Here is a 13,993-nt window from a genome sequence, read left to right on the forward strand (position 1 = left end):
AGCTACATAAATATTTGAATGAGGTCCTGTGGGAGTTGTTGCAGTGATGCAGGCTCTTGACCAGAGATGCCATGTGCTCTCCAGTGTTTGCTTGTAAACGTCACCACCTATGTGGGAGCTCAGGGAGGACACATCCAGCGCTGTGAGGCAATAATGACTAGTGAGTTGTGTGTTTAAATCAAAGGAACAAGCTTTGCTGTGTTCACTGACTTAAGTGTCTGTACTCTTAGGATATTGCTAAAATCAAGAGAAGTAAATAACAGTTTGCACTCCTCATGCTTAGGTTTAGAAGGACTTGCCAAATTTATTTAGTAATTTTAGTGATCCAATCACTTCTCATGTTGCACAATCATCAGATCAACATTTGAATTTGTCAACACAAGCAAAACCCTATGACATTCCCATCAGCCCCTGTGTTTAGTGCTAATTAGCCATTGTTAGCATGTTGACATGCTAAACCACGATGGTTTATATAGTAAACATTACATTCTTTAAACAGCGTATTAACATTGTCATTGCATGTTAGCGTGTTGACATTGGCATTTAATGTACAGCACTGCTGTGCCAATGTACAGTCTTTCAGAGCTGTTAGCATGGCTGTTTTAAAGCGGCTATAATCAATGTTATTAACATTCTCGGGTGCTGCGAGCAAATCAATCCGCCCAAGTAGCAGAAGTAGCAGTGCTTCGCCTTCTGATAATATAGTTCCCAGTTTGTATACGGTTAGAAGATGGCTGTGTCTCATGTGACCTTGTTATTTGTACACGCTGTGACTATACAAATCACAACATGTAAATAGGAAAATGTTGGCTTTATTTTGTCACTTATTGGGAGCAGTAGGCTAGATGGAGCTGGTTACCTCCAGGATCTGGGCTAAGCTAGGCTAGCGGTGGGTGCGTCAGACAGAGTTACAACACGCACGGAGATGAGAAGGGTATGTATGGACTTATCTAACTCCGGGGGATACGGTGAATAAGCTTAAGTCCCAATAAGTCGGCGTGTTCCTTTTTTAAGAATCATGAACACAATTCTCCAGTTTATTTTGAAGAGAATTGTTATGTCCTGTGTTTGTTTAGCAAAGAGGGATGGAGTCGTTCTGGGTAGTACCTATTTCAAGTGTTTTCAAGAAAGCCGACCCTTTACTAAATCCAAAATTTCAGCATACGTCTACATAACCCCCACCTTATCTGCACACTCACACTGAGGCCAGTAAAAGGCAAAGAGCAGATGTGTTCAATGTGCCTCTTTGAGACAAATTACAGAGTTGTCTTGAGAGTCACTGTTCTTTCATTTATTTCCCCACATAGCCACAAAAGTAGAGCCAAGCTGCCATGTTATCTTCTTTGGGATCTCTCACCGATTGTTGACAGCATAATTAAATACAGGGATTAAAAAAGAATCAAAACTTGTTTTATCTCGCAGAGAAACTTTGTGGACTGCTGTTACATTAACTCAGACTTTAAAGATTGTAAAACCCTTCAAGCTACCATATGATGTGTGTGTTCATGTTAGCTGGCTGGTGGTCTGAATGGTCTGTTTAGTTGAGTTTTTCTTTGGCATTGTGGTGAAAGAGTAAACAGTAAAAGCATAAATATTAGTTTGTTGACCTCAAGGCTTTAGCTGAAGCCATTAGTGTGCTATAGTTATTAAAGTCTCAAGACCAAGAGATGAGACGGGTGATTTTTGGGTCATAAACACCTTAACTCTTAAATTCTGGATTTGTTGTTTGCAGTCAAATCCACACCCTCCCCCAAGATGAACCGCAGCCAAATGTATCAGTTCTTATGCTTTTGTAGTTGTTGGTTGTAGCGTCAGAAGTTGGACATGGATCTGTTATTCTAGCTTGTGTTTCATCTTTTTTTATTATTTTTTTTTATTTTTTACATGTTCTTGGATCAAACATAAAGAAAGAACCTCTCTCTCTCTTCTCTCTCCTCTCCACAGATCCAAAATGACTTTTACTAAATGGCCACTGGTCGGAGCTCAGTGCTGATTCATCGAAGAGCACTATGAGTAGATAACAACAAGCGGCCTTTAATCCAGAAAGGATTCCTCTTCTCTGTGCTAAGAGTCTCTTAACTGAGTGTAAGGACTCTGGGAGTACAAGAATCACGTCAAGGACACGTTCACTCCCCCTCAGCCTGCAGGAAGATGGGAGTGAGAAAATAAAGCTCTGTGGAGTCAAGAGGAGCTTAATGAATTCCAAGGAATTTTAAAAAACCAACTGCTTTCATTTGTGTATGTCTGTGTGAGAGGATCAGGCAACCATGTGGACATTAGCTGCGACTGTCCACCGGCTTCTGGCTGCTGCGCTGCTATTGGCTAGCTGCCTCCAATCACTGATGGCCACTGAGGATGATGTCACACCGCGCATCAGTTTCTCTTACAGTAAGTCATAATAATTACCTGATACGCTTTTGTCATTCATATTTTTTTTAGCATTGCAAGAGACATTCCAGTGTAAAATTCGTATTGTTATTTTTTATTCTTGACCGCTCACTAAACCCCTCCCTCTAAAAGCAATAGTCCAAAATTAGCTTAGCAACAGTAACTAGGCACGGCAGGATTGTCAAGCTTTGGATTTCTAAACATGCTGAAGCAACGTTTGTGGGGCTCCGAGCACGTTCAGACCAACAAAAGCGGTGGGAGTGTCACTTAAATGGCTCATTTGTGTGACGTCCTGTTGTGTTATTTAACCCCCCAATGTAGCACAAGTAGACTTTATATTTCACAATTATTGTTTTCCGTCAGACCGTTTTATAGATCTCGACATTTTCAACCGCACTTGAAGGCAGCTTCATTTCACGGAGTGAGAGAGACAGGAAAGAGACGGAGCGACTGTGCTTTTGTTGTTGCAGGAAACGGTCAGCTGTTACACAAACTCGTGAGCAGTTAAGTGGTTGTGTTTTGTTTTCACCCTCATAGTGTTTTAAAACTTTCTTGTGGCAGCGATAGAAGCAGTGATGTTTCCTGTTTAGTGTACGGAACTCTCACACCGCCTCTAAATGGACTGACAAGTCTGATCGCTGGTTACATGACCGCAGCGTGATTCTCCAAAGTTGAGTCTGTCTGAACTTTATTACAGTATTGAAGGGAAAACAAAACAAAAAATGAATATTCCAATCCCAAAATTGAAAATCGAATACCTACCCAAGGAACAAATATTTGAATCGTATATAGCCCTAAACATTAGCATGTCCAGCTAACTAGCTAGCTACACATATTAGTCAAATATCCCTATCTTATTCATAGTACTATGACTACCTACTTCCATACTGCAATGAAAATACTTCTTTGTTTCCATGTCTTCTACATGGATCATCAACAAGTGAGGATGCTAACTTTTTGCCTGGGATATGCAGCTTTAGCCTTAGTCTTTCAGCACAATTTCATGTTCGTAGCTTTCAAGTGCTAATTTAAGACCGTTTTCCAGGGTTCTTGTTTTAAAAAATAAAAGGTCATCTGGAGATGGCGCTTTCAATTAACTCATGAAGCTAACGTTAGCTTAATTAGCTTGCTAGCTACAGCTGAGAAATCTGCTACACTTGTAATTTCATTTTTCGACACAACTGACTGTAGCCTGCTGTTGTCTACCTCTTTGTGCAGCGGTAACTTAGGGCGGTGGAGCTTAGCAATCTGTCAATTCCACCCCAAATAACATAATTTAGGTCAATGGTGAGCAAAGACAACATAGACGGCTGCAACAAGTGTGTGTGTGTAGTGAAGCAGCCTTTGCAGCAGCTTATTCACAGAGACCACAAGTGCCTGCAGGCTCACATGTAAAAAAAGTGCATGTATTCTGCAGTATATTTAGTTTGCCTTCGTACCTTCACTTGGTTTTTCCTCCATTTCCTTTTTCGTATTGTACAGCTGAATGCAACAATTTGTCTCGCAAATATAAACTTGTGTTGCCTGGCGAATCCACTGATTGAATGGAAGACCTTTTTTGCACCTGACTTCATCATTGCATATAATTACTCTAGACACACTGCATCACTCCTCTTATTATAATGAATGTGAAATACGCTTTTGTAATATAAAAACATTGAGCTGTTTTTCACTAAAGCCTTTTGATAATTGATTGATGCATTATGGGAGCTTATTACAAATGAGGGGAAATGGTTTTTCAGGGCTGTGTCGCTAAACACTTATTTTTTAAACCTTAATCCTGTGGTATAGCTGTTGGGAAAGGACAGTTCACAAATGTATTCTTAAAATTAGCTCCCTGGCTCCTACAATGTGTTTTTACCTTATCCTTGTCTTTGTTTAGCAACACTGCTCATACAAGCAAATATGCCGACCTAGCAGCAACCAAAGTACAGGCTTCTTTGGATGTAGCGGTGCGTTGGCTCCTGTAAACACTACCTGGCTCCTGTAAACACTACCTGTCTGAATTTTAAGTTCCCCCCCCCTCTGAAAACAACAATCTGATGCTTTTCTTCTTCACTCCTCATTCGACTAGGTGAGTCGTTGCGGTAATTTACATGCACCATCTCAAATTGGCATCACTCATACCCAAGAACAACCTTTCACATATTGAGCCAATTTAACTGGTTTCTCAAAGAACTAAATGGATTAAATTGGCCCAAGGCTGGTTCCCAGCAAGTGAGTGTTTTGCAAACCACTGATGTTTCCTTTTTTTTCCTCCCTTGCTTTGCTCCACTCGGCATTCATAATCTGAATTTCATGTATTTTGACGGCAGCAGTGAGTGATTGATAGTCTCTCAACTGGAGAGCGTAAGTAGTAGTGTGAGACAACATGCTTTTTAGCTGATAATATGGTGTAGAAAATCCTATTTAAACGTCACTCGCACTGATTGTAACCTATTCATTCGGAGTACAGCTTTGCATAAACAGGGTCTGCAGCATCACTGACATGCTAAACGTTTCGTATATAAACTATCCTCAATTCAACCCGCACCATTGATGCAAAACATGTAAAGCAGGTCCCCGTTTTAAACCTCCATTCTGGTTTGTATAGTGTGTAAGAAAAGGGGGACTCGGGCTCTTTTCTTGAGAGAGAGGACCCTTGCCTCAACATGGCCTTTTTCCTGGAAAGGCGTCCCTTTTTCTTTTTGTCCTCTTTCCCTCTCCTCTCGCTCCTTCCTTCTCTCCTAATGAGCAGGCTAATCTCTCATGTGTAGTGAGTGGAGGGGTTTTGTGGTCGCTGCAGCGGGAGAGCCTTGTCTGTTTTTCATTACGGCTCTTGTGCAGAGAGACGTCACAAAGGATCATGGGACTCGAAGCAGCAAGCATCGGTTAGGCATGCGGCATGTATCACTGTTAGTGATCAGAAACTTCTGAGGCAGGATGTTATTGTCTTTCTCCAGATATGAGCTGAGGAGAGGATTTATTTGTCCTCTTTTCTTTTGCTTTCACTTGGAACAAGAAGGAAACATTCAGGTTCTGCACTTAATAAGAACACTTTACATGAATGAGCTGGTTAGGGCGTTTGGCAACCTCTTGATTTTTTTTTCTTTGCTGTTGTCTGGCTCGACTGCATAACTGTATTGTATGTCACCCTTCTACTGTGATTCTGGTCCCTTTTTTTTTAAAGCAACATTTCGACATTTCTGAAAATATTATTTTGTGTTTTACCAACAGGTGGATAGGGAGAGATTATCTTTACCACGATCATGTCTGTCCGTTAATTATGAAACTACAGCCAGCAGCTGGTTAGCTTAGCATAGAGTGATCTCAAGCTTCTCATGTGAGACGTAGCAAAAAAGTGTATTTCCCAAAATGTCAAAGTATTCCTTTAATTATCAACTACGTTAACCCCACTGTGGTTTAGTTTTATATTTAATGTCATTTAGTGGTAATCAGAATATCTGAATTTATGTATACAGAATGGCTTTGTCCTCCATTCTTGTTTTTGTGTAAAAATTGGATTTAGATGCAACATAACCTTTTTGAATATCCTGTGTATGCTGCATGCCATTTTGTCTCCCCCGTGAAGGGACATTTTGAAGAATGTGTTGAAATCTGCCTTTTTACGGGTTGATTTTAATTTAATCATATTTAACTTAATATTATTATGTAATAATTTACATATTGACAGGTTACCTGGAAGAGAGAAAACATTTTATACACACAAAGCTCACATAAGCCAGATTTCAAACCCACAGCTCCACAAGTAGGTGTCCTCTGTCAGTTACTATTGTATTATACAAAGACCTTGGCAGTGTGTGGATCGCGGTGCAGAAACGGAGGAGGGGCGGCGAGAGGGGGGTCAGGCAAAATGCTCGTGACATGCTCCGATGCCCACCAAAAACCCGGCAAGGACACGCCCTCTGATCCTGAAAGAAAAGCGGTCTGTGGCTTCCAGCAGAGGTGGCACTCACAAGTGCCTGCATATAATGCCATAACAGCCGCAACAATGGAGCATAATTACAGCACATCAACTCCGTCTGTTTCATACGCTTTAATGGCTTCATCACTTGCACGCTCCAGGGAATGTACAGAAAAGTTCAGTCTTTGCAGATTTCAATCAGGAACATTTGATTTGAAGAACATGGCAAGCAGTGAGGAATAATGGTGTAGCTGTTAATTAAGATGGACAGAGCGGAATGTGAGGTTAAAGAGTGTCATTAGGTAGGCTTTTTGGATTGCTGGGATGCAGTGTAGATTTGTCCAAAACTAAAGTGTGTCCACATTACTGTAAAAAAAAAAATCCCTTTGTCCAAGACGTTCATTTTCTTTGTATTGCAGAAGTAATAATGTTGGACTAAGTACAATTACAAGCTGGCTAATATCATCTTTTGAAAAACTGATTCATGTGAGTATTATGATAAGTGATTACAATGTGTTAATTTGTAAGACTCGACTATATGGTCATCCTATATTTCAAATGGATTCGCATTACGAAAAATGAAATAAATCTGTGTGCCCTTAAAGTGCTCATATTATGCTTTTTGGCTTTTCCCCTTTTCCTTTATTGTGTTATATATCTTTTTGTGCAAGTTATAGGTTTACAAAGTGAAAAAGCCCAAAGGGATTTACCATCTTCCAGAGAAAACACTGTTCAAAAACTGCTCCATACAGCTCTGTTATAGTCCAGCCTTTACTTCCGTGATGACTGTGCGTCACTTTGTAACACACGTTATAATGCTCGCCTAGCTGCTAGCGTGGCACACCCTCAGACTAGCTAGCAGTACTTACTGCGCATGTGCGACTCCCAACAAAGATGGTACAGAAGTGAGATGCCTCACTCTGTAGCTAAAACAGAGAGCTCAACACACAGGGTGAAAAGAGGAGCTACAGCAATGTGCAGTACAACAAATACAGTATATGGTGTTTTTTGAAAATTAAACCACCTAAACCTATTCTGGTACAACCTCACAATACAATTATGAACCTGAAAATGAGCATAATATGAGCACTTTAAGGGATACAGGGCTCCAGACTGCGACCAAAATTTGAGAGTGTGCGACTGAATTTTACATCCAGTCGCACATGTGCGACCAGTAAATTTGTCCCCTTTTTTACACGTTAGACGTCGAAATTTCGGTACCTGAGAGCGCGTAAGCTCAAGCTTATCTGTCCTCTCTGAAAATTGACAGAGAGCGGAGCTCTGACACAAACGCACACACTCGCACGCACACGCATAGCTGCGGACGGTGCAAACTACGTCGGCTCTGCAGTTTTGTTGAAGTCGCAGTGAGTCACGGAAACGCCGATAAAGTGGTTTCAAGTGTGGTTACAGTTTTTCAAAACTTCACGCAGACAGCGTTTGCTGTTGACGTTACACTTCCTAAGCAGGGACAACAGTGGTCATGAAAATAAAACTAAAGCTAATAATATATAACGCTAAAAAAGAATATACAAATACAAGAATAAAAGTTACAGTGAGTAAGAAATTAATAATTATTCAGTTTAATAGGTTGTAGGGATGGGTTTGGGAGGAGAGAGGGAGGGGTTTTATTTTTGTTTAATTTCTGTAGAGTGTAACATATATTCTAATAAAATAACAATGTTCTAAGTACACAGGATAAATAGGTTTGACAATAATTTTTACAACTGAAATAATTGTTTTGTAATTATAGAGGGAAAGTACCAAAAAAAGGTACCGTTGGGTAACGGAACGGATATATACATCTCTATCACTATTATATAGCATTTTCAGGATTATACTTGCATTTTGTGTTCATACTAGAACATGTTTACATGCATGTTAAAAAAAACTTTATTTTTCTCATACTGCCCAAGGCTGCTGCACCTGTGTTCAGAACAGTTGGAAATCCAAACGTTTTATCTCACAGGGAATTGTCTAAACTACATTTACCTAATTATTTGAAGTTTTGGCCATGTTTAACATACAAATCCAACATTATAACATTGTAGCTAAGACAGAAAACACGGAAAAGCATAATATGTCCCCTTTAAATGGTTAAAAGCAGTCGTCGCATGCATCTTTCATTAAAAGTCAGAACTTTCCTGATTCAGTTCCAGTATGTTAATATGCTCCACATGCCTCTTATTCCTACTTGTGGGTGTATATCGACTGAGCTGAAGAATTCGATCACACTGTAATCCTGTCTGATTGAAAAATTGCCTTGATCAGTAACGAAAACTGACATTCTGCTGTGTGTGTGTGTGTGTGCGCAGGTGTAGCACTCATGGATTCATGATAGGAAGCATTCTCCTTATCAATATACATTACGGAGATAGTTACATTTTTTTTTAGACTGTCAGGTCAGAATAACCCTTATGAGCCAAAATACTGTATGTAGGCTAATGCAGCAAGTGTGGAGGTCCTTAGCTCACCAGGCTCCTGATAGCAGCATGACTACAAACTGTGTGTGTGTGTGTGTGTGTGTGTGTGTGTGTGTGTGAAAAGCCAATAGCAAAGAGCGTAAAACCAATGTGCTTGACCACTTCTCATCCTTACTACTTTATGTGGTGGATGAGTAGAGAGCAGGAGACTTTGTGCGACTCCTGACTGCTTTTCTCATCAAGAGCCTCTCCAGAGACACACACACACACACACACACACACACACACACACACACACACACACACACACACACGCGCGCGTGCTGTGGTAGCACTTGAAGGACTTTAACACATGCTGGTCCAAAGTGAGTGCACTTAATATACTGCACACAGCTCCACTGGTGCCCTAAAAATCGACAAGTGTGCAAGCTAGAAAATGGCAGAAGAGATGTGTCAAAGTGTACTTTGATGAGCTTATAGCTGTAGCAGCTATAGCAGAAACCATCTGCAAACTGGATTTGGATGTTTGCAGTGCCAAAACAATGCCTTTTTTTTCCTCTTCATATCCACTTGGCCAAGCCATAGACATATCATTCATCAAGCCAATCTCTTGGTGTGCCTTGGTATTTTTTTTTCTGTGCGATTAAGGACATAAGTAAGTTACATAATAAAAAAAACACTTGAAGTACTGGAAGGTGGATTAGGAGGTGGAAAGTCTGAAGCTTCACAATACCTCCATATCTTTGTTCGCAATGTAGCACACACATTGTCACATTTATTAACAACATAATGTAACACACTTACTATGTATATCTTCAGTCAATTGGAAACTTGACAATTTGTCAAAGTAAAAAGAAAAAAAACATCTGCCGACAATGCTGAGGGCAGACGCTTCCTGGCAGGGGTTTGGTGTTTTAAGCCCCCAACCTCGTCTTCCAGGCAGCGCTGCCTGGAAGGCACTAGGATTATGCAATGGTTATGGTTAGGTGTGTCACTACCCAATGTGAGTCGAGTGCAGATGTGAGTTGCGCGTACTCAGATTTAAACCGTTTACGGCATAACGTGTCATACTGAAATTTGTGAAATCCATAAAATAATAAACTTTTCTCATTACAAACGATAACAGAAGATGGAAATCATTTCAAAAACGTTGTAGCTATCTATGTTGTTTGATTGCTAACGTTAGCTCAAAACGCCATTCAAGTGACGGTCTTTGTTGTGTTTGATTGCCAAGTTGTAGCCAGCAGTGAACGAACTATGTAGGTCCATTTTTATTGTATTGACATTACAGAAGTCTCTCGTTTGCAGGTTCTTGTCATGGATGTATTAGGGTTCTTGTAGGCTACTTGTCGCAAAGTGACGCATGCGGGTAGTGACAAGGTGCCTTGAAGACAACAGTCGCAGTGCTGCCTTGAAGGCTTGGTTATCGTTATTGAAAAACAATATTGACTGAAAAAGGAGCCTCATATGGAGTCCGTTCATTCGCATTCGGATATCGACTCGTTTTGACTGCCGAGGTTAGCTATTCCTAAAAAAATGCAGACCGTAAATTAAAAAAAACAGGGATTGCTTACATTAAATTAATGAATTATAACTTAAACCCCATTAACGTACTTCGTAATGATAGTTTTTGTTTTGGGAAGGCTGAACAAAAGTTGGCAGATCTTTTTCTTTTTAGAAGCAAAGTAAAGCATTTTTTTTAAAATCTGAATCTGTGTATCAGATGCCTGTGATATACTGTCTTTAGGGAGAGGGTAGGAGGAGGATGGAGAGAAAGAGATAGTGAAGAGTCATTCCACACATGACAAGCACAGGCACGTCTATTTTGAATTTGGTGTGAGGAAAATAAACAACTATCTGTCTCCCTCTCTCTGTTTCAGCCTGTGTTTAAATAACCCACTCAGATACCAAATAGAGTGTCTCTCGGTCTTACCGAGCTAATATCCAGGATTTTGTAAGCTGTCAGCCGTGGTAGACCACTGCGCTCCATCGCTCCGCTGCTTTGAATGTTGGGTGGATGAGTGCCAATCCAGTGCTTAAGGATGACACCTAAAAGCCAATAATTACAGAGCAGAGCATCATGTTTCTGTCAGCCCCTTGTTCTCTGCTTTTAGAGGTATGCAGCGTTTTATCCACTGGCCTCATCCTTGGTACATGTGTGTCAGGGAGATGTTTTTTTTCTTCAGTGGGTGAAGGAGACATTTTCCAGTATTTTCGGGGCTTTTACAGTACACGCAACTGTTCGACATTTCCAATATTCAGTCATTTCATGGTTTTCTGTTGATGCCCTGAGTCTGAGCCTGCACATGTAACCGTGTGGCACCATTAACACCTTTTTTAATCCTCACACACAGCAAACACTGGCCTTACACACTGTCAGGCTCTGGTTATTATCTGCCAGGTGCAGCTGTCTTTCAGTATGATGTGTACATACTTAAACACACACTCACTCACACCCAAGTACGGACCTAATACACAGCATGTACACACAAAATTGCACCAAAGCCACACCATCATTCCCAGTGATTCAAAACAACACATCACATCTGTGAGCCTTATTGCCCAGCATTACAGACACTGCAGGTGCCACACTCTTTCTCAAACTGGTTCAGTGCTGTCAGCTTTTATTTACAGTCCAGTAAAGTGTGATTTTCTCTGCTCCAATTCTTCCCTGTCTTAGTCTATATCAGGTTTTGTAGAGTTTTTACTCAATGGACATTCAATTGCGAATTTACCCTTTTTTAAATATAACAGAATCCACTCAAGTAGCCCCAGGGATTTCTGTGTTGACAGTCTAATGAAGACTGGGTAAACCATTCATGTTAAGACGGAAAGGAAATATGTGAAGTCTGTTTTAAAGTTTTTCCAAACTCCTCCAACCCAGTCTGCCTCCTCATCAGATGTCTGTGTCCTCTAACTGTGCAGACCAACAATGTTTCTGTGCTGACTTGGCTGCCATACTACAGCAGCTCTTGGTTGCCAGTAGTCACCGACAATGAAATAACCATCACTTTGCCCAAATATCACGGGGATCGGTGCTGTGATGACCTTTGTCAGGAGCTCCTGCGCCGCTATCAAGTCCATTGTCAAATCACGTCAAACAGAGAGCCTTGAAGCTGTGTAGCTTCAGCTTGCAGAGGGCAGAGATGGATAGTTTTTCTTTTTTATATAAATGTGTGTCTCGCATGTAAGATAAGTAGAGCTCTGTGTGAGATTAATATCAGCAGTGCCACACTCATCTCCTTTGGGTTTTCTCTGCCTGGCTGCAAACAAACCCCTTTGTCCCTGTTGCCCCCTTGCCTTGTGACTTGGCTCAGGCTGCTTTAGTAAATCTGGGGCATGTTTACGGTCTGCCTTTTAGGAGTGTCTTGGCAGGCATATACCTACCAAGCAGCCAATCAATCGTGCCAGCCTCAGACTACTATTAAACCTTCAAAAAATAGGTTGATCCTGCTCTGTTTTCTCTGAAACATGATGCCTGCCAAAGTGCTGGCATGTATTTTATTTCTCAGCGACACTGTGTCTGCTAGCTGGCACCCTCTGGTGATATCTTAGTTACCTCAATGGTGAGTAAGCACACACCAAACACACTCAGCTGCGATGTGAATGAAGTGATTCAGAGGAAATCTTAATTGATGTCACTGTGCTATTTTGGTCTCCCAACACTGATAGAGTTGTTGAGAATATATTTAAATTCTTAATTCAAAGATATGGCAAGATTTGGAGATACATATACAAAAATGTTATTAATATGTCAGGAACATGAATTATATAACATAAGCATTTTCCCTCAAGAGCACTCATTTTATATCTACACACTACATTACAACCACTTACAGTATATTTGTCTCACAGTCTATGTGCTTCTACAACATTTTGGGAAATTTGTTTTATTCATTTTCTGCCGAAAGTTAGATGAGGAAATTGTTACCACTTATGTATGTACGGTAAATATAGAGTTACGGCCAGCAGCCAGTCAAAGATAAACACAGTGTGGGTACCAACACCGCCAAAGCTCCCAAATTAAGATGTTGTATGTAGTATAAGCGTAAAAATGACTATTTGTGGTTTTAGGGGGGGGGGGGATGTGATAATCTTTTTTCTTTTCTTCTGCCTGTTATGCAAAAACATTGTGTCTCACAGCACACAAGCACATATTTGAGTCGATGCATGTTGCACGTATTGCAATAGTCACAGTGAAGCATTTGCATTATCAGTAAGGTAGCTTACATTAACACTAGCATCTATTGGCAGGGAATATAATATACTGTACATATGGAAGATGTTCAGCTTTCACCTCATGTCTCACCGTTATAATTCAAGACGTCTGTAGCTGTTCATTGTGTGTGCACAGATTTAGTCTGATTCTATCACAAACATTTCTGTGATCACAGAGCAGCAGCTCGGAAATCCTCTGCGATAACTCAACCACTGAAAAATAGCAAAATTGAATTTCACCTTATTAATTGCTGATGTGTCAGTGCGGAAAAGATATTCAGTTCTTAAATGTTAGTATTTCTTGCGGACCCTGATCTTCCAGAACAATGCATCTTTTTAACTGTGCCACTGCGCTCTAGTTTTGACCATTGGCCAATTTCTTTTGCAGCTTGTAGGCTTTCATAACCACAGAGAATTGAGGCAAATACACACAGACTACAAAAAAAATCCTGTGGTACTAACTAATTCAGCATGTTAACACTGGCAATAAAGCAGCCATATTGATGGAAGGTGTGATGTGATGAGCATTAGCAGAGGTTGAGGGCTGCGGCTTGGTGACAGCCAACTGATTAAACAGGCGGGTGATGAATGGACCTGGTGCCTGGCTGTGAAATGGCCTGCAGATGCCCGGCATTCTGCTGCAAGCATGTCAAAACACACAACTGATATGCTCATTGGAAGGCGCAAAAAAAGTCTTGAGTTTCTGTTTGAAATTGCCACAGCTTGGCACAACTGACGTTTGTTACTGGCTTGACCTTCAAAACTCCATCTCAGAGTGCTTTGAAAATAACACTTTCCTCATAGGTCAACATCTCAATCCAATCTTCCTGGTTACTACAACTCCCACTCAGTAACCCCCCCAAACACACACACACACACACACACACACACACACACACATATACATACAACCTTCCGCTAAGTAGCCCTGGACTGCTCTCCAAGTAAAAGTTTCATGAGTTTGCTCTCTTCAGCTCGTTATTCCATTGCCTGTCTAAGAGGATGTCACTGTGATTTATGTCAGAGAGTTTTAATATGCTCAGGGAAGGCTGTTATTGGT

The 13,993-nt window shown here is 40.7% G+C and overlaps 1 protein-coding gene across 1 annotated transcript in view; it reads left to right on the plus strand.

Annotated features, from left to right (window-relative positions):
* The window catches only part of sema4bb (sema domain, immunoglobulin domain (Ig), transmembrane domain (TM) and short cytoplasmic domain, (semaphorin) 4Bb), a 49,291-nt gene that overhangs the window by 12,000 nt on the left and 23,298 nt on the right, over positions 1-13,993 (plus strand). The window contains exon 2 of the mRNA XM_078252249.1: positions 1,945-2,388. Within this exon, the coding sequence (XP_078108375.1) occupies positions 2,268-2,388 (121 nt within the window). The 5' untranslated portion in view covers positions 1,945-2,267. The remainder of the gene's footprint in view (positions 1-1,944; positions 2,389-13,993) is intronic.

This window comes from Sander vitreus, chromosome 1, assembly GCF_031162955.1.
Source record: "Sander vitreus isolate 19-12246 chromosome 1, sanVit1, whole genome shotgun sequence".
NCBI classification, from domain to species: Eukaryota; Metazoa; Chordata; class Actinopteri; order Perciformes; family Percidae; genus Sander; species Sander vitreus.